Source organism: Sorex araneus, chromosome X, assembly GCF_027595985.1.
Source record: "Sorex araneus isolate mSorAra2 chromosome X, mSorAra2.pri, whole genome shotgun sequence".
Lineage (NCBI taxonomy): Eukaryota > Metazoa > Chordata > Mammalia > Eulipotyphla > Soricidae > Sorex > Sorex araneus.
Genome location: NC_073313.1, coordinates 162,180,951 through 162,205,501, shown reverse-complemented (window position 1 = coordinate 162,205,501; position 24,551 = coordinate 162,180,951). Strand labels below are relative to the sequence as shown.

The 24,551-nt window shown below is 62.3% G+C and overlaps 1 protein-coding gene across 1 annotated transcript; it reads left to right on the top strand.

Moving 5' to 3' along the window:
• The first annotated feature begins 9,752 nt into the window (after window positions 1–9,752).
• ATP1B1 (ATPase Na+/K+ transporting subunit beta 1) lies at window positions 9,753–24,013 on the top strand. The gene is made up of 6 exons (XM_055119912.1): window positions 9,753–9,993; window positions 14,090–14,218; window positions 20,135–20,290; window positions 21,298–21,482; window positions 22,972–23,049; window positions 23,597–24,013. Exons 1-6 carry the CDS (start codon window positions 9,897–9,899, stop codon window positions 23,858–23,860), a joined length of 909 nt encoding a protein of 302 aa, XP_054975887.1. The 5' UTR covers window positions 9,753–9,896; the 3' UTR covers window positions 23,861–24,013.
• Window positions 24,014–24,551: the final 538 nt, after the last annotated feature.

Here is a 24,551-nt window from a genome sequence, read left to right as displayed (position 1 = left end):
CAAGTTCTGTGCCAGGAAGTGCCTGCTTGCTGCCCTGCCACTCGGCCCCCCCACGTATGCAGGTTTGGATGAGATGGTTCAGACCCATTTCTCGACAGCGGAGGGCGGGTGAGGGCCTGGGTATATCGGCTGTGGAGGAGGAACCAAAATGAGATAAGGAAGAAAACAGGGGCCGGAGCGGTAGCACAGCAGGGTTGCACGACGCAGCCGACCCAGGTTCGATTCCCAGCATCCCATAGGGTCCCCCAAGCACAGCCAGGGGTGATTCCTGAGTGCAGAGCCAGGAGTCAGCCCTGAGCATCGCTGGGTGTGACAGAAGAAGAAGGAGGAGGAGGAGGAAGAAGAGGAAGAAGAGGAAGAAGAGGAAGAGGAAGAAGAAGGAGGAGGAGGAGGAAGAGGAAGAGGAAGAAGAGGAAAAGGAAGAGGAGGAGGAGGAGGAAGAAGAGGAATAAGAGGAAGAAGAGGGAAAGGAAGAGGAGGAGAAAGAAGAGGAAGAAGAGGAGGAGGAAGAAGAGGAAGAAGAGGAAAAGGAGGAAAAGGAGGAGGAGGAGGAGGAAGAGGAGGAGGAGTAGGAGTAGGAGGAGGTGGTGGTGGTGGGCTGGAGCAATAGCACAGCGGGGAGGGCGTTTGCCTTGCACGCGGCTGACCCGGGTTTGATCCCCAGCATCCCATATGGTCCCCTGAGCACGGCCAGGGGTAATTCCTGAGTGCAGAGCCAGGAGTGACCCCTGTGCATTGCCGGGTGTGACCCAAAAAGAAAAAATAATAATAATAAAAATAAATAAAATAAAAGTCACATCAGTTCCAGGCAGGCCACCCCCGGGCTCACCCTGGTCCTGTTCTCCTTGGGCCAAACACATCTTGGCCGCCTGCACCGTCCAACATTCAGGACTGGGGACCCCAAGGGGCAGAGCTGCCAAAAGGGCCCGAGGCATGTGGGTGGGCCTGGGGGGGGGGGATCAGACTCAAGGCCTGGGGAACTTCTCGAGACTTCCAGCTGGGGCTGTGCTAGGAACCTTGCCAAGTGAGTCTTTGTTCTCTGCCCACAGGGTTGACGGAATTCCCAGGGGCAGACCCGGCTTCCTCCCGGGAACACCGAGGTTGCTCCGGCAGCTCTGTGCCGATCAATGATGAATCTGTCGCTCCATCCCCTCCTGGAGATGGCCCAGAGATGGCCCGGGACACAGCTGCTGGTGGGAAAGCTGGGGGCAGGGGCCCAGCCTGCCAGGCCAGTGTCTCAGGGACCCCCGAGTCCCCACCCTCCGCTCCAGCTCCCCTGGGACCTCCGTCTTCTCCGAGTGGCACATTTGCGCTCCCGGGTTTGTATTTTGCTTCTGAAGAGGAAAAGCATCTTGCCCGGCCCTCGGCCCGTCCACCTCGCCCCGGCTTCCTGTACTCTGCCAGAGCTGACCAGGGCCCCTGGGAGGTCTCGGAGCACGGTTGGCCGGAGCGACAGTCCCTCCGGGGAGGCATGTGCCGGGTTCGAGACGGGCCATACTCACCGCCCCATCTGTCTTTTCGGCAGACTCATCTTTAAAGGGATTGCTCTTATTTTGGGGGGGTTTCACACCTGGCGATGCTCAGGGCTGACTCCTGGCTCTGCACTCAGGAATCACTCCTGGCGGTGCTCGGGGGACCCTATGGAATGCCGGGGATCGAACCCAGGTCGCCTGCAAGCAAGGCCAACACCCTCCCCGCTGTGCTATCGCTTTAGCCCTGCCGCTCAGGTTTCTGATTAATGATATAGAAAATATTAGAAGAATCACTTTCTGTCTAAGCACTGGCTAGCCAACCTTACAAAGTCACTATGTTTTTTTGGGGGGGTCACACCCGGCGATGCACAGGGCTTACTCCTGGCTCTGCACTCAGAAATTACTACTCCTGGCGGTGCACAGGGGACCCTATGGGATGCCGGGGATCGAACCCAGTTCGGCCATGTGTAGGGCAAGTACTTTACCCGCTCCAAACCCCGGTCTTTATTATTATTATTATTTTTGGTTTTTGGGTCACACCCGGTGATGCACAGGGGTTACTCCTGGCTCATCACTCAGGAATTACCCCTGGTGGTGCTCAGGGGACCCTATGGGATGCTGGGAATCGAACCCAGGTCGGCCGCGTGCAAGGCAAACGCCCTCCCCGCTGTGCTATGGCTCCAGCCCCAGACCCCGGTCTTTAATGTCATTTTATTTTAGTTCAGGAGTTACAGGGTGGTAGTTGTGCCAGCTCACGGCTTCAGTCTCTGGTCCAGCCCAACCTTCCAATCTCCACCCTTACAATCTTCAATACTCTATTTTTTATTTTAGTTTTTACTTTTTGGTGGGTTTATTTTTTTGGGGGGGGTCCCACCCGGCGATGCTCAGGGCTGACTCCCGGCTCTGCACTCAGGAATCACTCCTCACGGTGCTCGAGGGATCCTAAGGGATGCCGGGGATCGAACCCGGGTTGGCCGAGTGCCGGGCCAGCGCCCTCCCCGCTGTGCTGTCGCTCCAGCCCCATCTTTAATCTGAACAATGGCCTTACTAGCTTACTTTCGGCTTGCTAGCTTTTGGCTTGACTCTTTCAGAGGTGCACACATTCGGCCCCTCCATGCCCTGAAAAGGGGGTGGGGGTGGGGTCACCCCCTTTGCCATGAAGTGGCTGGAGCTGGGGGCTGGGGTGTGGCATGAACATGAAGGGCGTCCGGAGGCCAAGGGCCAACACAGACATGCTCACTGCACCCTAGCACCGCGGGTCAGGATGGAATCCACAGGGGCCAAGCCATGGCCCTGAGTTACAGGATGGAAAAGGCTGGGGACATGGGTGGGCAGGGGAGAGGGAAAGGGAGGGAGAGAGAGAGGGAGGGAGAGAGGGAGAGAGAGGGAGGGAGGGGGGATAAAGGGAGAGAGGGTGAAAGAGAGGGAGGGAAGAGGAGGGAAAGAGAGGAAGGGAGAGAAGGAGGGAGTGAGAGGGAGGGAAAGGGAGAGAGAAGGAGAGAGGGGGAAGAGAGAGAGGGAGAGGGGGGAGAGAGGGAGGGAAGAGGGGGAAGGAGAGAGGGAGAGAGAGGGAGGGGAGAGAGGGAGGGAGGGAGGGAGAGTGAAGGAGAAAGGGAGAGAGAGGGAGGGAGAGGGGGGAGAGAGGGAGGGAAGAGGGGCAGGGAGAGAGGGAGAGAGGGAGAGGGGGAAGAGAGAGAGAGGGAGCAGAAAGGGGGAGGGAGGGAGAGAGGGAGAGAGAAGGAGAGAGGGGGAAGAGAGGGGGGAGAGGGAGGAGAGAGGGAGGGAAGGGGGGAAGGAGAGGGAGAGAGAGGGAGGGAGAGAGGGAGAGAGAGGGAGGGGAGAGAGAGAGAGGGTGAAGAGAGAGGGAGCAGAGAGGGGGAAGAGAGAGAGAGGGAGGGGAGAGGGAGGGGGAGGGGGGCAGGAGGGAGGGAGGGAAGGAGATTATCTCCCAAGGCCCTGCTCTGGGCGTCCTTGCAGCCTGCAGCCTGTCCACGTCCATGCAGCAGGCATGGTGGGGTCAGACTCCAGCCCCCAGCCCGGCTTCCTCTCCTCCTCGAGTCCCCGCTCCACTTCCTCCCGCAAGTCCCCCTGGGTGGAGAGGCCCCCCACACCCCTGACTTCTGCCATGCAGGGTGGGGTGACAGCCAGTCCACACCCGCCGCCCCTGCAGGTTCAGCAGCTCCAGAGGGGCCCCACCCTCCCCCTGCCCGCACCCCCTCAGCCTTATCAGGCCCCTCCCGCCCGCCATTGTCCAGCCTGGCCTGCATTGTCAGGGCCACAATCATTAACCAGCTGCCCAGCCCTGTCTGGGGCCCCATTGTAGTCCTGGCTGGAAGGTGTTTTCTGGCTCTTTTGTGATTCCCTGTTGCCACGGTGATGCTCCAGCCACAGCAGGTGAATGACGGATGGGGACCTGGTGTCCCGTCCCCCACCCCCTACACTCACCCAGAACTGACCTCAGCTGGTGCGTGCTGGACACTGGGGGAGAGAGGCACATGGTTGGCACCTAGCAGGCACCCTGGGCCCTGTTGGACTTTTTTTTCTCTTTTTGGGTCCCACCCAGTGATGCTCAGGGCTGACTTCCGGCTCTGCACTCAGGAATCACTCCTGGCGGTGCTCAGGAGATCCTATGGGATGCTGGGTATCGAACCCGGTTCAGCCGTGTGCAAGGCCATCACTCCTGGCGGTGCTCGGGGGACCCTATGGGATGCCAGGACTCGAACCCGGGTCGGCCGCGTGCAAGGCCAATAACGCCCTCCCGGCTGTGTTCTTGCTCTGACCCCACTGTTGGATTTTTACTTTGCTTTTTGTTTTATTTATGTTTTGAGCAATCGGGGGGTGGGGGGCAGTGCCCACGCCTGGCGGTGGTGCCCAGGGCTGAATTCTGGGTCTGTGCTCCGGGGCCGCGTGCCAACACGCTCTTGGCTGCGCTATTGGTCCGGTGCCTTCCCAGAGGCCCAAGTAGCGAGGCTGACTTGCGTCTGGAGCGCCGCTGCCACCGGGCTGGCGACATCAGGCAGGGTCAGATAGATCCTGGGACCGGGCCCGGAGTCCGGGTGTGTGACAGGAGAGCAGAAGGATGCGGGCACCCTCGGGGCAGGGGGGGGACTGGGCTGCAGCCCCACCAGCACCCCACGCTTTTATTTGGGCTGCGACCTTGGCCAAGCCTGGTGGTTTGGGGGGGGGCCAGGATGCAGTGACCCCTGCTGTGACCCAGTGACCTCAGCAGCCCCCTGGAACAGAGGACGTGTTTCAGAACGGTCAGGGGCAGGCAGGTGGCAAAGGACCAGAGAGGGAGTTTGTGATGCAGAGAAAACGGGCATCTCGGGGCTAGTTTGAGTGAGCCTGAAAGATCCGCCCCTTTGCAGCATAAAAGCGCTTCTCAGGGGAGCCGAGAGACAGCGCGGCACCTGGGCACTGGCCTGGCGTGCAGGGGACCCAGCTCTGACCCCCCCAGCACCCCAGATGGTCCCTGAGCCCCGCCAGGAGTGACCCCTGAGCTCAGAGCCTGGAGGCAGCCCTGAGCATCACCGGGTGTGGCCCCCAAGCAAAACAAAACAAATCAACCCAAACTGCCCCCAAATCCTCTTCCAGAATCAGCAGACGGGAATCTCCATCCGGTCCTAATCCAGTTGATGCAAATCTTTAATTTTTCATTCGCTTTTTTTTTTTTTTGCATCGTCTTGCCTCCCGGCTCTTCCCCAAAGTAAAATAAGTGCAAAACAGTCCCTTTCCCGCCTCTCCCCTGCAGTTGGATGCCTGCCTGCACCGGGGACCCCTTTAAAATGCAATCTTTTCTAGAATGACGTGGAAAAAGGCGCGGCCGGCCGTACCTCGGGAAGGATTGGCTGGCAGAGTTTATAGGGTGGATGCGATGCTTTGATCTATGGGTTTGTTTGCTGCCTGGCCACCTGCCTATCTGAGCTTGCATGCAGGTGCATGCCGGGGTACGTGTGTGCATGTGTGTGCACATGTGTGCATGCATGTTCACGCATGGCGTGCCCCTGCACACATCTTCCTGAGCATGTGAGTGTGTGTGTGTGTGTGTGTGTGTGTGTGTGTGTGTGTCCGGGCCAGCTAACAGCTCAGCAGCCATTTTTTTTTTTTTTTCCTTTTCTGGCCTGCTCTGCCTCAAGCCGCATCAGAGCCGGGAACCTTGACCAAGACATCCATTCAGTGCTGAGGTCTCCAGCGACCTCTGACCTGGAAATGGTCTCCCGGGCCAACCTGACGCCTCTGCCCGCACCTAGACCCCAGCGGGGCGGGCAGGCAGGCAGCCTGCTGCCTCCTGAGCTGTTGCCGGCTTGCGCTGGGCTGGTTCTGCAGCTGCAAGATCATCAGAAAGGCGCCAGGCGGGGCGAGGAGAAGGCGGCAGGAGTGACCCGCAGAGCGTGAATCAGCTCGGTGCCTGCCCGCCACCGGCCACCGGGGGCACAGGGGGGCTGCAGAGCCCAGCCTGCCCCCCACCCCCCACCCACCACCCCTGCTGGCTTTCTGCAGCTCTGTTCCTCGGGAAGGGAGCCTGTCTGGTTCTTGGAAGTGTCAAGCCCCTTTTCTGAAACATTTATCTGGTTGCTGCTGGGGAGGGGGGGGGGGGGCGGGAGGGGGGAGTGTGGGCAGCCGAGACGGCAGCAGTGACAGGGCACGTGCCTTCGGGCTCGGGGTGCCCCGGGTTCGATCCCCACCAGGCTGCCCGCTCCCCTCCCCCACCCCAGCACCCGCAGTGGGTGCGGCCCCTTTCCTACCCACATCTGGGGGCCCCCCCCAGCACCTCCGGGTGTGGCCGTTGTAAAAAGTAAGACGGATCGAGCTGGACTCTGAGCCGGCGCCTTCGGGGACCAGGGGCGCCCGGAGAAGTGTCCTTTGGTCCAGGAAGGGCGGAGACGGTGGGGTGCCCGCCCGGAGACCAGGGCTGGAGGATGGACGTGGGAGGGCAGAAGCTTGGGGGGCTGGGGGGGCTGGGGGGGGGGCTGGCGGCCCCAGGGATGCTCCCGGTCATCAGGCAGGGTCACGGGCCAGCGCCAGGCCCAGGACACTGGACACGGCAGCCACAGCCCCTGCGGGCCCCTGACCCGAGCTGGCAGTGGGGGCGAGGGGGCTCCTGTCACTCACGCGCCTGGACCCCCCCCCCCCGCCCCCGCCTCCACGAAGCCCCTCCTGTAGCTCCCGCCCCAGAGAGAAGCTGAAAAGGAGCACAGGAACCCCCTTCCCTTCTGGAAGCTTCCAAGTGGCCCAGCGGGAAAGGCCCAGGAATGCCCAACCGAGAGGGCCACCAGGCCTCCGCCTTAGGGACCCCGTGCATCCTCTCTGAGCAGATGGAAAACTCTAGAAAAGACGTTTTTCTATCTTGAGGCCTAGAGGGGGGTGTGTGTTGGCACACGGCTCTCCCATCCCCCACCCCCACCCCCCACTCCTGGAGAAGTAGAATGGGGCTGGTAAGAATGTTCTAGAATGTTCTAGAAGTTCCAGAAGGGAGCATTCCATTTTCCATCTGCCCCTTCCCTCCACACACACACACACACACACACACACACACACACACACACACACACACACACACACAACATGTACCACTAAGGTCCAAACACATCCCCTGTGGGACTCCCACTAGACACACAGTTTCAACTTGGGGGAGCAGCGCTGACTGAGCCCCCACACCTCCCACCGGGTCAGATTTGATTGACAGGTGAGAAGGAAGCTCCCCCCCCTCACTCCCCCAAGAAAGCAGCTTTCGGGAGGCGGCTGCTCAGGCTCAGGTGGTCTCTGGGTCTTCCTGGGGTCCACTTTTGTCAACTTCCCAAATAGCCCTGCCCCCCTCCCCCCCGCCGCCTTGGGAGGGGCTCTGGTCTCCCGGGAAACGGCCATGGGGGGGTGTTTCTCCTACAAACACGCAGATGCCAGGCGCACCCAACACCTGGTGGGTGTTGCCTTGAGGTGTGGTCCCAGCACCCCGTCCACCTCTCCGAGGCCCCCCAGGGCCCAGTGCCTCCCCCCCCCCCGCCAGGATGAGTCACCCCTCCACACTGCACCAAAAATACCCGGGGTGGGGGGGGGAGGCCCCGCCATGGGCTTCGGGGAGCACCCAGGCTGGGCACTTCTGCAGAGAGGACCTGTGTGACCATCTGTCCCACCCCCTCCTTAGCCTGGGCTGGGGGGTCCTGCTTCAGCACCCCGAGTTCTATCTTCCTGAGGTCACCAGCGTGACCATGCCAGGCACGGGGTCCCCTCAGTCCCCATCAGCGGTCACCTGGGCAGAGCCAGTCCCAGAATCCTCTCCCCTCTCTGGGCTGGGGAGGGAGGGAGAATTAATGATGTGCATATATATATATGCATATATATCACTGTATCACTGTGACTGTCATCCTGTTCGTTGCTCATCGATTTGCTCAAGCGGGCACCAGTAACGTCTCCTTGGTGAGACTTGTTGCTACTGTTTTTGGCATATATATATATGAAGAAAAGTAAACGGATTGTTTGCTTTGCCCTGGCCTCTGCATGCAGTTCCTCCCACCTGCCTTTCCCCGCCAGAGAAATGCAGGAGCCTGCCCCAGGGAGGGCTGAACCCCAGTTCCCAGGCACCCCCATCCTGACCCAGCTGTGCCCCCCCCAGCAGTGTCATGTCTTGGCTGCCTTCCACCACCACCACCCCACCCCCCCCCCCGCGCCCCAAGGGCCTCCCGGAGGAACCCAGCCCAGCACTGGGACACGGTGTGCCGGCCCGGGTTACTCATTACTGGAGTCCCAGCAGGTCACCAAGCAGGAAGCCACCTTGGAGAGGAGGAGAGGTGGCCGGGAGGGTGGGGACTGCGGCAGGGTGACCTTGGGAGGGGACCCGAGGCCTGGCAGTGGGTGGGCATCCGCCTTGGCACCGGGGCACCGTCACCCCAAGGGTACAAGGGGCGGCTGCGGCGGGCAGGCCAGTGCAGGGCTTAGCAGTTCCTGAGTTCCCAAGGTGGCTCCCGGCAACAATGTAACACTCTAATTTTACAGCAGGAGCCACCAGCCGGCTGGCCCAAGGACAGCCTAGCCGGGAGCCCACTGCAGGGTTACACCGTCTGACAGTTGGGGGGTTGGGGGGGGCAGAGGGGGGCTTAACGGCCAGGAAACAGTGCGGGTCCCAGAGGCTGTGATCAGCCACAGAGTCGGAAGTTTCTAGAAGCTGTAGAAGCTCGCAGAGCGCTAAAGCTTGTATAGAGCGTGTGGGGGGAAGAGTTTGCACAGGACAGGGAGGAGTAAAATGGGAAGGACACCCACAAGGTCAAGGGGGACACCCCGGTCCCCCCAGGAGGTGAAGTGGTGCCCCCTGCCCCCCACAGCCCGCGCCCCTGCACACCTGTGTGATGGGACCAGCCCGGTGCCCATCAGCCAGCGCATGCAGGGGTGGCCTCGCCCCCTCCCACAGCACCCACGCCTGTCCTCCCCGGCCCTGGGGAACTCCGGGATGACCCAAGGCGGGGAGGACTCGCTTCCTGCACCTGGCCCCGCGCCCTGGCCCGCCCCCTGGGCACATCCTGGACGTGGCCTCTCCGCCACCTGGGCCCTGTTGTCCTGCCGCCCTGGCGGGCCGCGCGGGGGGCTGGGTGCGCGCGCGTGGGTGCGCGCGCGTGGGTGGAGGGTGCTTTGGGGCCCACCCCCCCATCTCAGGTGTGTCCAGGTTGGCGGGCCCCGGGCAGACTAGAGGGCTCACGGGGGTGACCTTGAAGACGGCTGGCCCGGGCCTGCCTCGGCGTCTCAGGGGCGCGGGGGATGCGCCCTAGGGTGCCAGGCGAGGGGGATCGGGGGTCCCTCTGCAGCAGCCCTGCCTTCTGCAGCGGGACCCGGGGGGGTGGCGCTGGGGTGCGACAGACGGGCCGGGGACGCGAGCCCGAGTGGCCGGGCCGGCGCTGGCCGCGCGGGGGGACCCGGCGCGCCGCGGCCGGCAGGTGCAGGCGGGCGGCGGGCGGGGCCGGGCAGAGTTCCCGCCGCTCGGGCGTCCCGGGCTGACCTTCCCCCGCCCCCGCCGGGGACAGGCCGGGCCCGCAGGGACGGGGAGGCCGGCCCGAGCCCCCGCGCCCCCCGCGCCCCCCGCGCCCCGCCCGCCGCCGCGGCTCCTTTGTGCCGTCCCCGCGCCCGCCCCGGCCGCACGAGGCCCCGCCCCCGCCTCGGGCCCCGCCCACCCCGCGCCCGCCCCGCCCCCTGCGCGACCGAGGCCCCGCCCCCGAGCCGCCGATTGGCCCCGCGCTCCGCAGTGGGCGGGTTCCCGCGCCGCCGCCGCGCGCTATATAGCGCAGGTGGGGCGCGCGCCTTCAGCCCTTGGCACGGCGGGAGCGGCGGCGCGCGCGGGGGCCGCAGTGCAGGTGCCCGAGCTCCTCTCTCCGCCCAGTGGCCGGACGCAGGGCGCCCCCCGCACGCCTTCCCCGGGGCTCCACACCCTGAGCCGCCAGCATGGCCCGCGGCAAGGCCAAGGAGGAGGGCAGCTGGAAGAAATTCATCTGGAACTCGGAGAAGAAGGAGTTCCTGGGCCGCACCGGGGGCAGCTGGTGTGAGTACCCGCGAGCTGCGGGCCGGGCGGGGTGGGGGTTGCAGCCTGGCCCCGACCGGTCCCCTCCGCTCGCCGCGGCTCGGGTCCCTCCCGAAAAGGGGGAGAGGAAAAAGCCCAGGAAACGCCCGGCAGGGTCACCTAGAGCATCTCCCTCCCCGCGGGTGCGGCGCGCGCCTCCGCGCTGCAGGATCCCGGGGCGCGCGGACGCCCCCCCCCCCCCCGCCCAGATGCCCACCGGGCCCACCACCCCCTCCCCCCGGCGGCAGCTCTCCTCCTGCCCAGCCCCGGGGTGACCCTGCGCAGGGTTGGGGGGGGACGGCAGCTGCCGGCGAGGTGCCCCCTCTCCCGGACCTGTGCGCGCCGGTGGCCCGCTTTTGGGGTGGGGAAAGGTCATTCTGAAGGGCAGGGCTGGAGGCACCTGGAGTCGTGACTGCGGCAGGGGGCGGGCGGAGGGAACCCCCCTCCCTCCCGCATCCCTGCCCTCCCCACCCCCGTCCCCGCCGCCGCACACGCAGCCCCGCCGCCGCCGCCACCGCGGCGGACCCCACCCGCAGCCTCCGCGGGGGGCCTGCGGCTCGCCCCCGGGGTGGGGGTGCAGGGGGGGGCGCTGCGGGATTCCGCCTTGGGCAGGGCATGAGTCAGGGAAACGGGGCTTGGCTGACATTTTGAAATGGAAGAAGCGAGGCTGCGCGGCTATTTATAAGAGGGGGGCGGGGGGTGGGGGAAATGAATGGGAAGGCGGCCCCCGGGGGCAGGCTGCGGGCTGCGGGGGGCCCGGGGAGGAAGGGGTTAATAATGCATCACACCTCAAGGTCAGTCAAGGTGAAACCGGGCTCCGGGGCATGGCCCAGAAGCTGGGGTGCAGTTGGGGTCTCCGAGGGGCTGGCCCGCGGCTCCCCCTGTGCTCTGGGTGCTTTGGGGGGCAACGTGCCCCTCAGCCCCTCGGTCCCTGGAAGCTTGGGGTGCCCGGGCCAGCCCCACCCAGCGCCAGGCTAGGGGTGACGGGAACGCGGGGCCCCTGCAGCGTACTGGGCGCTGCCCTGATGGCCCTGGACACGGCCACCCGCCTCCGGTGTAGCCTCGCCTCCAGGGTTTGACCCCCCAAAAAATATTCCTGTTCTGGTCCCCAGCCTGCTGGGTCCCAAGGGTGGGTACCAGGAAAGATGGACTCATCCCTGTGTGTGTGTGTGTGTGTGTGCACACGCGCGTGCGTGTATGTCTCTGTGTGTGTGTATCTCTCAGTGTGTGTATCTGTGTGTGTGTGTGTGTATCTCTCTGTGTGTATCTGAGGTGTGCTGTGTGCTTTGTGTAAGGATTTTAGTGGTATGTGTACCTGTGGTGCTTTTGCATCCCTCTGTGTGTGTGTTTGTGTGTGTGGCTGGTGTGTGCCGGTGTGTATCTGTGGGGGGTTGTGTTTGCATATCTGGATGGTGTTTGTGTGTGTGTGTGTGTCTGTATCATATACTGTATCATATACTACTGTGTGTGTGTGTGTGTGCTTGCATATCTCTATGGGTGTCTGTGTGTCTCTGTGGTGTGTGTGCGTCTGCGTCTGTGGTGTGTGTGTGTATGTGTGTGTGTGAGTGTGTGTGTGTGCGTGTGTGCGTCTGTGGTGTGTGTGTGTGTGTATGAGTGGCTCTGTGTCTGTCTTGTGTGTGTGTGTGTGTTCGCATAGGCTCGGGGACTGCATGGCTGCCTCTCCTCACATTTCCAGGTGCCCACACGGGGCTGGACAGAGAGTCCAGCTCGGCCTTTGCGCTAACATGTCCGTGCTAACATGTCCGGGGCTGGATGGACGCTTGGGGCCTCCTTCGGGCCGGGGGAGGCGGCCCCGGGGCCGGATTGCTGCCCCCCGGCACCAGCCCCGGGCCCAACCTGGATGCCCTTGGGCGCGAGTCGGGTGCCCTTGGACCCTGGTGCTCGGGGTAGCCTGTCCCCAAGATGGAGGCAGCTGGGACGCACGTCACCCGTTCCCGGGGCGTCCGCAGGGCCCACGCGCTGCCCCGGCCCCCGGTGGGATAAACTGCTCATATATGCACAGATCCCCCTTCCCCCCCCAGGAAGAAAACTGCTTAGCGTGAGGACTCTCCCCAGGGCGCCCTCCCCGTCCCTGGCAGGTGGCACCGTTTTTCTTTCTTACACCCGAAACCAGCCTGGCTGGCGGATGCCCTCTGTCCAGTGCTCCGACCCTGGTTCCCTCTAACCCGGCCCTGCCTGGGCCCCGCCTTCCCTCTGACCAGGCCCCCAGCCCCTGGTGCCCGGAGACCCCATTTGTCCTCCAAACTCTCTCCCTGCTGTCCCCGCAGGGCTGGGCCGAGGGGACGGGCAGTTTGGGTGGCCGGAGCTTCGGGTGACTGGGCTCCCGGCCCCGGGGTGGGGGGCTCGCGGGGGGGCTCCGGCCCCCGCTGCCAGCCCCGCAGAGCCCCACAGCTCTCGGCAGCCTGCTGGGGAAATTTTCCAGATCCCTGACGTAACAGCCTCCGTTTCTAGGGATGGTGTGGGCAGCGCTTAACCCTTGGCACGCTGCGAGCGGCTCCGCCAGCCCCTCCGTGCCCGGCCTCGGCCCCCTCTGGAGGGAGGAGGGGAGGCCGGGTGGGGAGAGGTGTGGGGGGCGTTCGTGTGCCTCTCACGGCTGCCAGCTGTGCTGAAGCCTGCGTTGGCCCGCGCGGTTCAGTGGCTGCAGGGAACACCGGCTTTTCAAATGCATGGGGGGGGGGCAGTGCGGGCTTTTTCCGCAGTGGGGTGCCCGCCCCCGCAACACACACATTCCCGCAATGGGACGCGCGCGTGCACCACACACGCATGGGCACATACGCATACACACGCATGCGCACACACACATGGGCACACACACATGCACACACACACGTATGACCACACATGTGGGCCATACACACATGCATGCACACATGTACGGGCACACACGTACTCATACACATGGGCACGCACATGGGCACACATGCAACACACATGTGCGCACATACATATAGGCACATACATATAGGCACATACATGTAAGGGCACACAAATGAATGGGCACATGCTCACACATGCATGGGCACACATGTGCACACATGTACGGCCACACACGTATGGGCACACACGCACACACACAACACACTACGTCACCCCAGTTTGCGCTGTAGCTCGTGCCCAAGGACAGTGGCTTTGAGGCGGGGGCTGATCCCACCGCATCCCCTGCAAACCCTCCCCCCACCAGCTCGCACCCTGCTCGCCGCCTCCATGCTGGCCGCTTGGCTGGCTCCGGGCTGCCGGGCACTGCCCAGCACGGCCTGTTACTAGACGGCTAATCGCGGGGCTAATCCTCGTAAGCCGTAACCGATACCCGCCAGTGCCCGCCCACCCTACCTGCTGTTTGCTCTTTTTGTTGTTCTGGAATCTTCTTAACTGGAGAAAGAGCCCTGGGTTTGCCCCCCTCCCCCACTCCTAGATGGTGCCACAGTCTGAGGGACGAAATGGGACCCACAACCCCCTCCCCATTGTGTTTCCTCTTTCGGGACAGATGTGCCCGGGGGGCTGGCAGGGGGGGGTGGGACGTGGCGTGTGGGAGCGTGGAAACGTCGGGAAGGTGGGCTGGGCTGTCCTCGGGCTGTTGGGGCGTCTCCTAAGCACCCAGGCGGGCGCTACTTGGATCTTGAACCTGGGGACACAGATTAATTTTTAATTCCCTTTGAATGTGTCCCCTCCCCCCTTTGCTGGTCACGATGGAGGAACCTCGTGTCCCCACCCATCCCAGCACACACACACACGCACACACATGCACATGCACGCACACACATGCACACACACATGCACGGACACGCACACACATGCACGGACATGCACACACAGGCACATGCATGCACACATGCATGGACATACACACATGCACACAGACACATGCACATATGCATGCACACACATGCTCACACACACGCACACGCACGCATGTACACAGCACACACATGCACACACACACGCGCGTGCGCTCTGCTCTCCTAGTCACCGGCTTTGCTCGCTGGGGGGAGCCGGGATACACGTGTGTGGAGGGGGTGCCGGGAGTGACGGCGGCCACCGTCTTGTGTCCCCTCTGCAGTTAAGATCCTCCTCTTCTACGTCATCTTCTATGGCTGCCTGGCCGGCATCTTCATCGGCACCATCCAGGTCATGCTGCTGACCATCAGCGAGTTCAAACCCACCTACCAGGACCGCGTGGCCCCCCCAGGTAAGGCGGCGGGGGGCGGGGAGCAGCAGCGGGGTTGGGGGGGCGGCTGGGAGGGGGCTCAAGTTGGCCCCTCGCTGGTTCTGGGGCACAGCCAGGCCCCGGGGGTCCCCCCCTCCCCCCTACCGGCTCTTACTGGGCTCTTACTGGGGCCAGCCCAGGGCCTTTCCCACGAAGCTCACATTTTCCGCTTTCCCAAGCGCACTTGATTCCATTCAGGCTGAGCGTGAGTGCATGTGTGTGTGTGTGTGTGTGTGTGTGTGTGAGAAATAAGATACTGTCTCCTGTTTAAGAGGCTCTCATTCTAAAATGACTCCAGCCCCGGGGGGTCCCTCCTCTCCTGGCCTCTCCACTTCTTGCTGACCCCCCGCCCCATTGACCCCCCGCCCCCGCCCCCCCCTCTCTCTCCATCTGCAACCCCCCCCAGGCCTTCGCAGCCCCCATCCCCGGGGGAGCGGGTTTGCAGGAAAAATGCCAAGGGCTGTCTGAGCCCCAAGCTGAGATTGGGGGACTGGGAAGGTGATGGGGCGCTAGCCCCCCCACTACGGACCCCCCTGCCATGTGCCTCTGGGGTCTCTGGTCCCCTCAAGTCCTGCTAGGAACTGCTATCTGGGGGGGGGGGGCTGGATCTGGGGGCGGTGCTGTGCAGCCTCGGGCCTCTGGCCCCAGTGACCTTGAGCCTGTCGCTGAGCGGCTGTGACCCCGCGTCTCTGCTTAGCCGGGCAGCGGTTTGGTAACAGCTGGATCGGGGTGCCGGAGTCCAGTCTCCATGGCAGTGGCCAAGCTCGGGGAAGATGATGACCAAGCACGGTCACGTGACCGGCGCTGCGCATGTGTGCGAGGTTCAGTCCCCTGCACTGCATGAGCAAACCAGAAACCACCCCCAAGGACAGCCGGGTCCACTGGAGATCCAGAGACTTGGGAAGTTGGAGGGAAAAAAGAATTTCCCCCCCAACCATTAAATATATATAAGAATGACTTAGACCAGCTTAGCACGCCTGTTCCTGGGGAAGATTTCTTTCTTTCTTTCTTTTTTTTTTTTCTTTTTTGGGTCACACCCGGGGATGCTCAGGGGTTACTCCTGGCTCTGCACTCAGGAATCACTCCTGGCGGTGCTCAGGGGACCCTATGGGATGCTGGGAATCGAACCCGGGTTGGCCGCGTGCAAGGCAAACGCCCTCCCCGCTGTGCTATCTCTCCAGCCCCCGGGGAAGATTTCTTGAAAGAGGAGGGTCCCTGCAGAGGCTGGAGCCGGGAGACCCCCACTCAGGGTGGAGAGAAATGTTCAAGGTCTGGCAAACCTCTGGGGAGAGGGCGGTGGACTTCGGACTTTCTCTTCTATTAGGATGTTTACGGTAACCTTAGTCATCAGCGTTCAAAGATGTGTCTACCTGACTTTTTTTTTTTTTGTCCTTGAAAAGCTGTTTTCCCATCTTGAGGCCGTTTTTAGAGTAATTCAGATGCTCTGAGCCAGTGGAGAGCCCCTTCCCCAACACTTGCCCCCTCTCCCCTCCAGCAGAGCAGCCCTCGACCCCCGGAAAGCCAGCCAGCCCGGCTGTTTTCAGAACCAAGGGATGGGGGGGTGCGTCCCTTCCATTGGGAAAAGTCGTGATGACCTTGTGTGGACTCCAGTGGCCAGTGGGCCTCTGCCCCTGCCCCCTTCCTCAAAGACACGTTCCCCAGGCCTATATTTAGTGCCCACAACAGCTGGACAGACCCACAGGGACGCTGCTGCCCAGGGCAAACCTCCCGGCTCCCCTTGGGACACGTGCCTGTCCTTGGGGTTGAGTCACCGGAAGGTGCTGTCCCGTGCCCCCCTGTCGCATGTCCACCCTGGGCACGGCGGGCACTGGCCTCCATCCATGCCCCTCCCAAAACACGGGGCACCATCCCTGTTGACACAGGGCGTGGGGGGGTGGGTCTGCCGGAAGCTGAGGGGACCCTCCCGGAGGGGATCCCCCTGGCATCTTCCTTGGCAAAGACTAAGAACGTGTGATTGTGTGGCAGGACTTCCGGGCGCACACCTTGCTTGCTGCCGATGCCCAGTCGATCCCTGGCAGCCCATACGGTCCCCCAGTTTCTGCCAGGAGGAACCCCGAAGCACAGAGCCAGGAGTCAGCGCTGAGAACTGCTGGGACCCCCTAAAACCAAGCATATGAGGGTCTGAATAGCAGCGACTATACTTCCGCCTGACTCTCCTTTTCTTCTTCTTCTTATTTTTTGCTTTTTGGGTCACACCCGGCGATGCTCAGGGCTTATACAGCTGGCTCTGCACTCAGGAATCACTCCTGGCAGGAGTGCCAATCCTGTGGGATGCCGGGGATCGAACCCGGGTTAGCCACGTGCAAGGCAAACGCCCTCCCCTCTGTGCTATTGCTCCAGCCCGACTCCTTTTCCCCTGAGTATCCCCAAGGCTCTGATTTCCACTGGGGGGCAGAAATCAGACCCCCATGAATGAGCACTGGAGCCAGAGCCACTTAAACCTCTGGAAACCTCGCTGAGAGCTGCTGGTCTCTGGGGGGGGGTGCGAGCACAGACCCCTCCCCTCCCACACTGGGGGTTTCGGGGTTCATGGGATCAGTCACCCCCAGACTCGGGGATTCGGGTGTGCTAAGCGAGGTCCCAGCACCGGGTGAGGGGCAGGAAAGGGCAGACTGGTTCCGTGGGGGACGCGGGGTCCCCAGAGAGGGGTCTGCCCCGTCCCTCCCACAGGCTGCTTCTCTCTGGCACGGGACGGTTCTGCGAGGTCATGCCCATTTGGGGGAACTGCGTCCAGTGCAGCTCTGTCTGGGCTGTCCTGTCCCTGCTAGGTTGGCTGCCCGCCCTGCCTGCCCGTGCCCTCTGTCCGGGATGGCGAAGTGCAGGGCCCCGATGCCCTGAGCCGGCTGCCAGCTGCCGCCCCCTCCAGGCTGCCCTGGAGGTGGGGATTGCCCCAAGGTCAAGGGGGATCGTTGATCCGGAGAGGGGATGGGAGAGTTGGGTTTGGAGAGTGAGTGCGTGGGTGCCGGGGAGAGGGGTGCTGCGGCTGGGTACCCGCTGTCACACGAGGCAGGTGCCCCAGCTAGCACACTGCAGCTCCCGGGCCAGGAGGCCCATTTAAAGCCGTTTTGGGTGGTTGGTAGTTTCAACTGTTCTGCATCTGGCCCTTTAAGAAGCGCCTCGGGGCCAGCTAGACCCCCGCCACTAATGCTGGTGGGTTTGGGTGCAGCCGGGAGGGAGGGCATCTGCCTGGCCCTGGGCACTTGTGGTCCTGCTGACACATACACCCCGCCCACATAGTTGCCCCGCCCACACATACGCCCCGCCCCCCACGCCCAATCATATGCCGTACTCACATTCGTCCCGCCCACACACATGCTCCACCCACACCCCCACCCAATCACATGTCGCACTCGCATTTGCCCCTCCCATATGTAGGCCCCGCCCACATATAAGCCCCATTCATAATTCCCTTGCGCTCACCCATTCTTGTGCCCCACTCACAGACACGCTCCGTCCATCTGTGCCCCTCATACGTGTCCCACCCGTCGATGCCCTGCCCACACGCAGCCCCACCCCCATGCCACCCCGTGAAGCCCCTTAGCTCTGAGTGATGCCAGGTCCCGCGGGATTTTCTTCCCCAGAGCGCCTGTTCTGGGGACAGCAGTGACCTCACATCTGGGTGATGGTGAGGGGAGGGGATGCAGGCCCCCGGGGGTGAGGCTGAGACCACCAGGCTCCAGAAAGCACAGGGGGGCGGGGCGGGTGTTGGCCCTGCACACAGCCAACCCGGGTTCAATTCCCGGCATCCCATTAGGGAACCCCGAGCACCACCAGGAGTGATTCCTGAGCTCAGAGCCAGGAGTCAGCCCTGAGCATTGCTGGGTGTGGTGCAAAAAAACAAAAACAAAACCAAAATGCCCGTGGGTGCCTCCCGCACGCCTTGTCTGTGTGTCCGAGTCCATTTCAAGTTTTCTAATAAATTATTAGCAAAGAAGGGCAGGTGTGAAAACAAAACAGCAACCCCCCCCCCCCGTCCCCCCTGCCCCCCCCATGCATCCTAGCGTCTCGGTCGCGGGGATGACCGTGTAAGTTTGCGTCTCTGGGTGTGGGTCCAGGCGTCCAGAGACTCGTGTGTGTATGAAATCAGCAACTGCTTTTCTGGTGCCTTTCTGGACGCTTCTTGACTTCCTGTCCACTTCTTCCTTCGGCCTTCGCCAGGTGACGGATGCGCCCAAGTAGGCTGGGAAATTCCCGGCTTGCCACATCCTCCCCTGCTAAGATAAGCTGCTCTCTGTGGAGCGTCAGTGCCCGTTTTCTGCCCTTTCAGAGCCACCCTGCCCTGCCCAGCCGTCACTCAGCCCAAAGGCCCTTGGGTCTCTGCAGAAACGGGGCTGGGGGGCAGGGGGGGTCTCTGAGGAAGGGCCGGTCCAGCCGAAATCCACAGGCTTTGCTTTCTCCTACTCCAAGACAGATGCAGAATGGACACGTCCCCCCCAACACGGAGCTGCAAAGGAGTCCCCTCGCAGTGACCCCTGCCTGGGGGTGCTGGTGTGGGGGGGTTGGACTTCCGCCTCTGTTTCTGGCTGTCTCCTTGGACGCGCCAAGCTGGCAGTGCGTGTCCAGCTCACTCTGGCCCTGCCAGCTTGGACGAGGGGCCGGGCAGGGCAGAGAGGGGACGGCCCTGCGGTGTCCTGGTGCGGGTTTGGGGCTCGTCCTTCCCCGGGCCTGGCCGGTGAGACGCCCTCGCGTGATGCAGCGGCGTGTTCGGGGCTGGGGCGGTCCCGAGGGCGCGGGAGAGGCTGAGAACGGTTCACAGGCGTGACCCTCAGGCTCATGGGCTGCAGGGGAGCGGCGGGGCGGGGGGAGGAATGAGAGCTGAGGCTTCTGGAAAGCAGGGGGCGAGGCTGAGGGACCCACCAGGTTTAGATCCTTCAAGCGGGTGTCACTGAGCTTCGTGACACCTTTGCAGTCTTTCCAAGACCCCAGAGGGACCCTGGGCCTGCAGAAGTAAGGGGGGAGGGGTGCTCGCTGCCCCCGACGGCTCCATCTCGGGCAGGTTCCTTCCTGGATCCAGGAAGACGGACTCCAAGGAGTTGGGGGGAGGGACCCTCCGAGCCCTCGGGCCACCAACCCTCGCCCCTTCTGGAAGCTTCCGGCCGTCTGCGCAGGGAGGTGGTTCTCCCTGGCCTGTCTTGGCCTGGGGGGTGGGGCTCAGGAAGGGAGAAGGGTAGTGGGGGTGAGGGCGGAGAGACAGCCCTTGAGGACATATGCATTGTCAGTGGCTTGTAAACATGTACAAAGTATCACAATTGTAACCACCGTTGTTCCCGAGTTCATGGAAAGTCCGAGGCACTTCAGCTTTGATAGACGCCCCCAGGGTGTCCCTTTCTCCCTCCGGACAGCCTGACATGGGCACGGGGTGCCCCCCCCTTGTCTCGAGGTGCCCCCCCCTGGCTGCCCCGTGCTGCGAGCCCACCTGAGGTTACCCCCTGCTGCCCAGTCCTTCTGGTGCAGTGTTTCCCGGTGGAATTGGAACAGATTTATGCTATTTTTTCGTGTGTGTGTGTGTGTGTGTGTGTGTGTGTGTGTGTCCATCCATGAAAGTGGCGTGCGCCCAGAACATGCAGCTTGCAGGAGTGGCTTTCGGGGAGGGAGGCTCAGAGCCTTCTCTTGCGGCCAGCCCAGCCCCCCACCCCGCCCCCATGGGGGATTTTTTATTTTTGGGTCACACCCGGTGATGCTCAGGGGTTCCTCCTGGCTCTGCACTCAGGACTCACTCCTGGCAGTGCTCAGGGGACCCTATGGTATGCTGGGAATTGAACCCGGGTCGGCTACGTGCCAAGCCAATGCCCTCCCCGCTGTGCCATCGCTCCCCCTCCCCCCCCCGCCCAGGGTGGATTTTGAATTTCTCCTTCTCTCGCTTCCTCCGCGGCCCAGGCCTGACCCAGATCCCCCAGATCCAGAAGACGGAGATCTCCTTCCGCCCACTGGACCCCAAGAGCTACGAGCAATACGTGAGGAGCATCGTCCGCTTCCTGGACAAGTACAAGGACTCGGCCCAGAAGGATGACATGATCTTCGAGGACTGCGGCAGTGAGTCTCAGGCTGGGGGGCACGAGGGTCCCCGAAACAAGCAGGGGTGGTCCCGCAGCTTCCGTTCCTCCCGAGGGCTGGAAGGGCGGCCCCGCTTCCCCCGCCACTTAGGGTGCATCACCTTTGGGGGCGAGAGGGACGCAGGGAAAATAATTCACGTGACTGGAAGGACACTTCCGTTCAACCCCGGGGGCCTGATTTTGACTCTCCTGTGGCTCCCATAAGACGGTGGAGCACTGTCGCACTGTCGTCCCGTTGTTCATCGATTTGCTCGAGCGGGTGCCAGTCACGTCTCCATGGTGAGACTTGTTGTGACTGTGTTTGGCATCTCGAATACGCCATGAGGAGCTTGCCAGGCTCTGCCATGCGGGCGGGATCCTCTTGGTAGCTTGCCGGGCTCTCCGAGAGGGGTGGAGGAATCGAACCCGGGTCGGCCGTGTGCCAGGCAAACGCCCTCTCCGCTGTGTGTGCTACCAGTCCAGACAGTGTAGCTTTATTTTTAATTTTTTTAATCTTTTTTGCTTTTTTGGGTCCCACCCGGTGATGCTCAGGGCTGACTCCTGGCTCTGCACTCAGGAATCACTCCTGGCGGTGCTCGGGGGACCCTATGGGATGCCTGGGATTGAACCGGGGTTGGCCACGTGCCCGGCCAACGCCCTTCCCGCTGTGCTATCGCTCCGACCCCTGAAGGTGTAGCTTTAAAAAAACCCCAATAACCCGCAGTGCAGGGGGGCTCTCCCCCTGGACGTTCCCCTCCTGCAGGCTGCGTGGCCAGCCCCGGGACCCCCCTGCAACCTCCAGCCCCTCCTTTTCTCTGGCCTCTGGTCAGTAGGGGTGCGGGGTGCAGGGAGTGACCCGGCTTCCCTGCTGGTCTCTGAGTGATCTATGATTGAGGGGTGGGTGGAGGGGTGGGCGAGGGGCGGGGGCGGGGGCGGGGGAGGCCCTGGATCTGGGGGGGAGGGGCGCTGTGTGCTGACGTTTCCTCTCCCCCGCCCCCCTCCCCCCAGGCGTGCCGAGCGAGCTGAAGGAACGTGGCGAGTACAACAACGAGCGCGGCGAGCGCAAGGTGTGCCGCTTCCGGCTCGACTGGCTGGGCAACTGCTCGGGCATCAACGATGAGTCCTTCGGCTACAAGGACGGCAAGCCCTGCGTCATCATCAAGCTCAACAGGGTGCTGGGCTTCAAGCCCAAGGCAAGCGGCACCGGGCCCGGGCTGAGGGGGCGGGGGGCAGGGGGCTCAGCCGGGGAAATCGAACCCAGCCTCAGTTTCCTCCGCTCAGCCGGGACCCACTTTGACCTCCCTGGGGGAGACGGGGCTCAGCCGGGGAAAATCGAACCCAGCCTCAGTTTCCCCCACTCAGCCAGGACCCACTTTGACCTTCCGGTGGGGGAAGGGGGTGTGCGCAGGCGGGGAAAAAAATCGAACCCAGCCTCAGTTTCCCCCGCTCAGCCGGGACCCACTTTGACCTCCCTGGTGGGGGAGGGGGCTCAGCTGGGGAAAATCGAACCCAGCCTCAGTTTCCCCCGCTCAGCCGGGACCCACCTTGACCTCCCCAGGATGGGGGGGGTTCGCAGGCGGGCAAAACTGAGGGGCTGAGGCCCGCGCCCGCCCCTCTCCCTGCAGGGGGCTGCAGGGGGGAGGGGGTGCTGGCTAACCCCTCAGGGAGGGGGGCTTGGCTGGTGGGGGCCCCGTATCCCCAACGTTCCCGCCCCGTGAGCGCACACGGCGTCGACGGGCTGGGTACGAGGGACAGATGCCGCTTCTGATTATTCGCTGTGGTTAGGCGACCATGGGGCCTCCGGGAGGAGCTTTTTTTTTTTTTTTTCTGAAACAAGGTCATTTTTATTTATTTATTTATTTATTTAGGCTTTTTGGGTCACACCCGGCGATGCTCACGGGTTCCTCCTGGCTCTGCACTCAGGAACCACTCCTGGCGGTGCTCGAGGGAACCCTATGGGATGCTGGGAATCGAACCCGGGTCAGCCACATGCCAGGCCAATGCCCTCCCCACTGTGCTATTGCTCTGGCCTCAAATCCACTAATTCTTTTTTTTTTTTTTTGCTTTTTTTGCTTTTTTTGGGTCACACCTGGTGATGCACAGGGGTTACTCCTGATTCTGCACTCAGGAATTACTCCGGGCGGTGCTCAGGGGACCCTATGGGATGCCGGGAATCAAACCCGGGTCGGCTGCGTGCAAGGCAAACACCTACCCGCTGTGCTATCACCCCAGCCCCTCTTTTTTTTTTTTTTCTTTTTGGGTCACACCCAGCAATGCCAGGGATTGAACCTGGTTGGCCGCGTGCCAGACATGCCTTCCCCACGGCGCTATCCCTCGGACCCCCTCAAGATAGTTTTTATTGAACAAGAAGTTGCTGAGAGACGTGGGGAGAGAGAGACGTGTCCAGGAGTGGACACGGGCTTCTCCGGAGTGGAACCAGGCGAGCAAGGGAACAGAGACCCCCCCCCCCCACAAGCCAGGTCATGGGGGATGGTGGGGAGCAGGGCATCCTTGGGGTCTTCGTGTCAGAGACCCCCCAAAGGACTTTCTGAGAAGGCGGCTCAGAGAAGGCGCCTTCCCCCCGGGTGCGGCACAGACTCTGTCCGCTGGCGTCGGGTCCCTCCCGGGGAACTGCTCTGTCCGCAGACGGGGTAACCCGAGCCGGGTTTGCTTCTCTTCCAGCCCCCCAAGAATGAGTCTCTGGAGACCCCGCTGCTGAAGTACAGCCCCTACGTGCTGCCCGTCCAGTGCGCCGGGAAGGTAAGGGGGGGCCCAGCTCCGGGCCCGGGGGAGAGCGGGCGGGGTCAGAGGCTGGAACCATCTAGAAAGCTAAGCCGGGGGCTGGAGCTATAGCACAGCGGGGAGGGCGTTTGCCTTGCACACGGCTGACCCAGGTTCAAATCCCAGCATCCCATAGGGTCCCCCGAGCACTGCCAGGAGTAATTCCTGGGTGCAGAGCCAGGAGTAACCCCTGTGCATCTCCGGGTGTGACCCAAAAAGCAAAAAAAAAAAAAGAGAGCTAAGCCCGAGGCCCGGTGAATCTGTGATGGTTCTCACACCTTATGGGGGGCTCCTTGGAAGCATGGAGGGGGGGACCTCCAACACAGACGCTCCTTGGCTCTGGGCGCGGGCGCTGGCTGGGGTCAGCACTCACGTCGGAAAATGCCGGCGGGACCCTAACCCCCCCGACCCCCCCCCAGAGCCCGTTTCTGGTCGGCTCCCACTGGCTGGGAGACTTCTGGAAACTTCTCGGGGCCGGTGGGCGCGGTGGGGGCCCCTCACGCTCTCGTTTCCCTCGGGCTTGCAGCGGGACGAGGACAAGGACAAGGTGGGGACCATCGAGTACTATGGGCTGGGCGGCTACGCTGGCTTCCCGCTGCAGTACTACCCCTACTACGGCAAGCTCCTGCAGCCCCGGTACCTGCAGCCGCTGCTGGCCGTGCAGTTCACCAACCTGACCATCGACAGCGAGGTGCGCATCGAGTGCAAGGCGTTCGGCGAGAACATCGGCTACAGCGAGAAGGACCGTTTCCAGGGACGCTTTGATGTGAAAATCGAAGTGAAGAGCTGATCCAAGCATAAAACAAAAACACAAAACCAACAAAACCGTTCCCACTAGCCATTTAAAAACAAAACCAACAAACAAAAAAGTTTAAAAACAAAAAAAAAGAGAAAGATGACAAAAAAAAAAACACCACAAAAAAAAAAAAAACAAAAACAAAAACCAGACACCTACCTACCTAGTCTTGAATAAACTGTCATTACGTATGGGACCTACACTCTATTCTGCTTTCCACTAGCTTTCTGCATCTACTAGGTTAGAATGTAAAATCCAAGTGTAGCAATAGCAACAAATATTTATTCTACTGTAAATGACAAAAAGAGAAATTAAAAAAAAAATTGAGCCTTGGGGCGTGCCCATTTTTACTGTAAATTGATTCCATTAACTGACCTGTAGTGAGCAAACGTTCCTGATGTAGTACCCCCCCCCCCCGCTGCTTCCGGGGGGGGGACCCCCTCCCCCCCCCCCCCCCCCCCGTCTTCCTCCAAGCCATGTTAAATCCTGTTTTCTACTTGGTGTGAGCCCGAGTCACTGTCCTAGGTGTAAATATTCAGCGGGGGATCCAAGCTGGCACTGGGCCATGCCCATGGCTCCGTGGGTAGCACCCGGTGACCGCAGGTGACCCCTGTGGACATTTCACACACTCCATTGTGTCTGGCATTGTGCAGTCTTTTTCTCTCCTGGGACTGGGGGGGCGGTG

Coding starts and splice junctions, on each gene's coding strand:
- ATP1B1 (XM_055119912.1), top strand. CDS start 9,897: ATGGCCCGCGGCAAGGCCAAGGAGGAGGGCAGCTGGAAGAAATTCATC. Junction 14,219..20,134: donor GGACCGCGTGGCCCCCCCAG/GTAAGGCGGCGG, acceptor TCCGCGGCCCAG/GCCTGACCCAGATCCCCCAG. Junction 23,050..23,596: donor CCGTCCAGTGCGCCGGGAAG/GTAAGGGGGGGC, acceptor TCGGGCTTGCAG/CGGGACGAGGACAAGGACAA.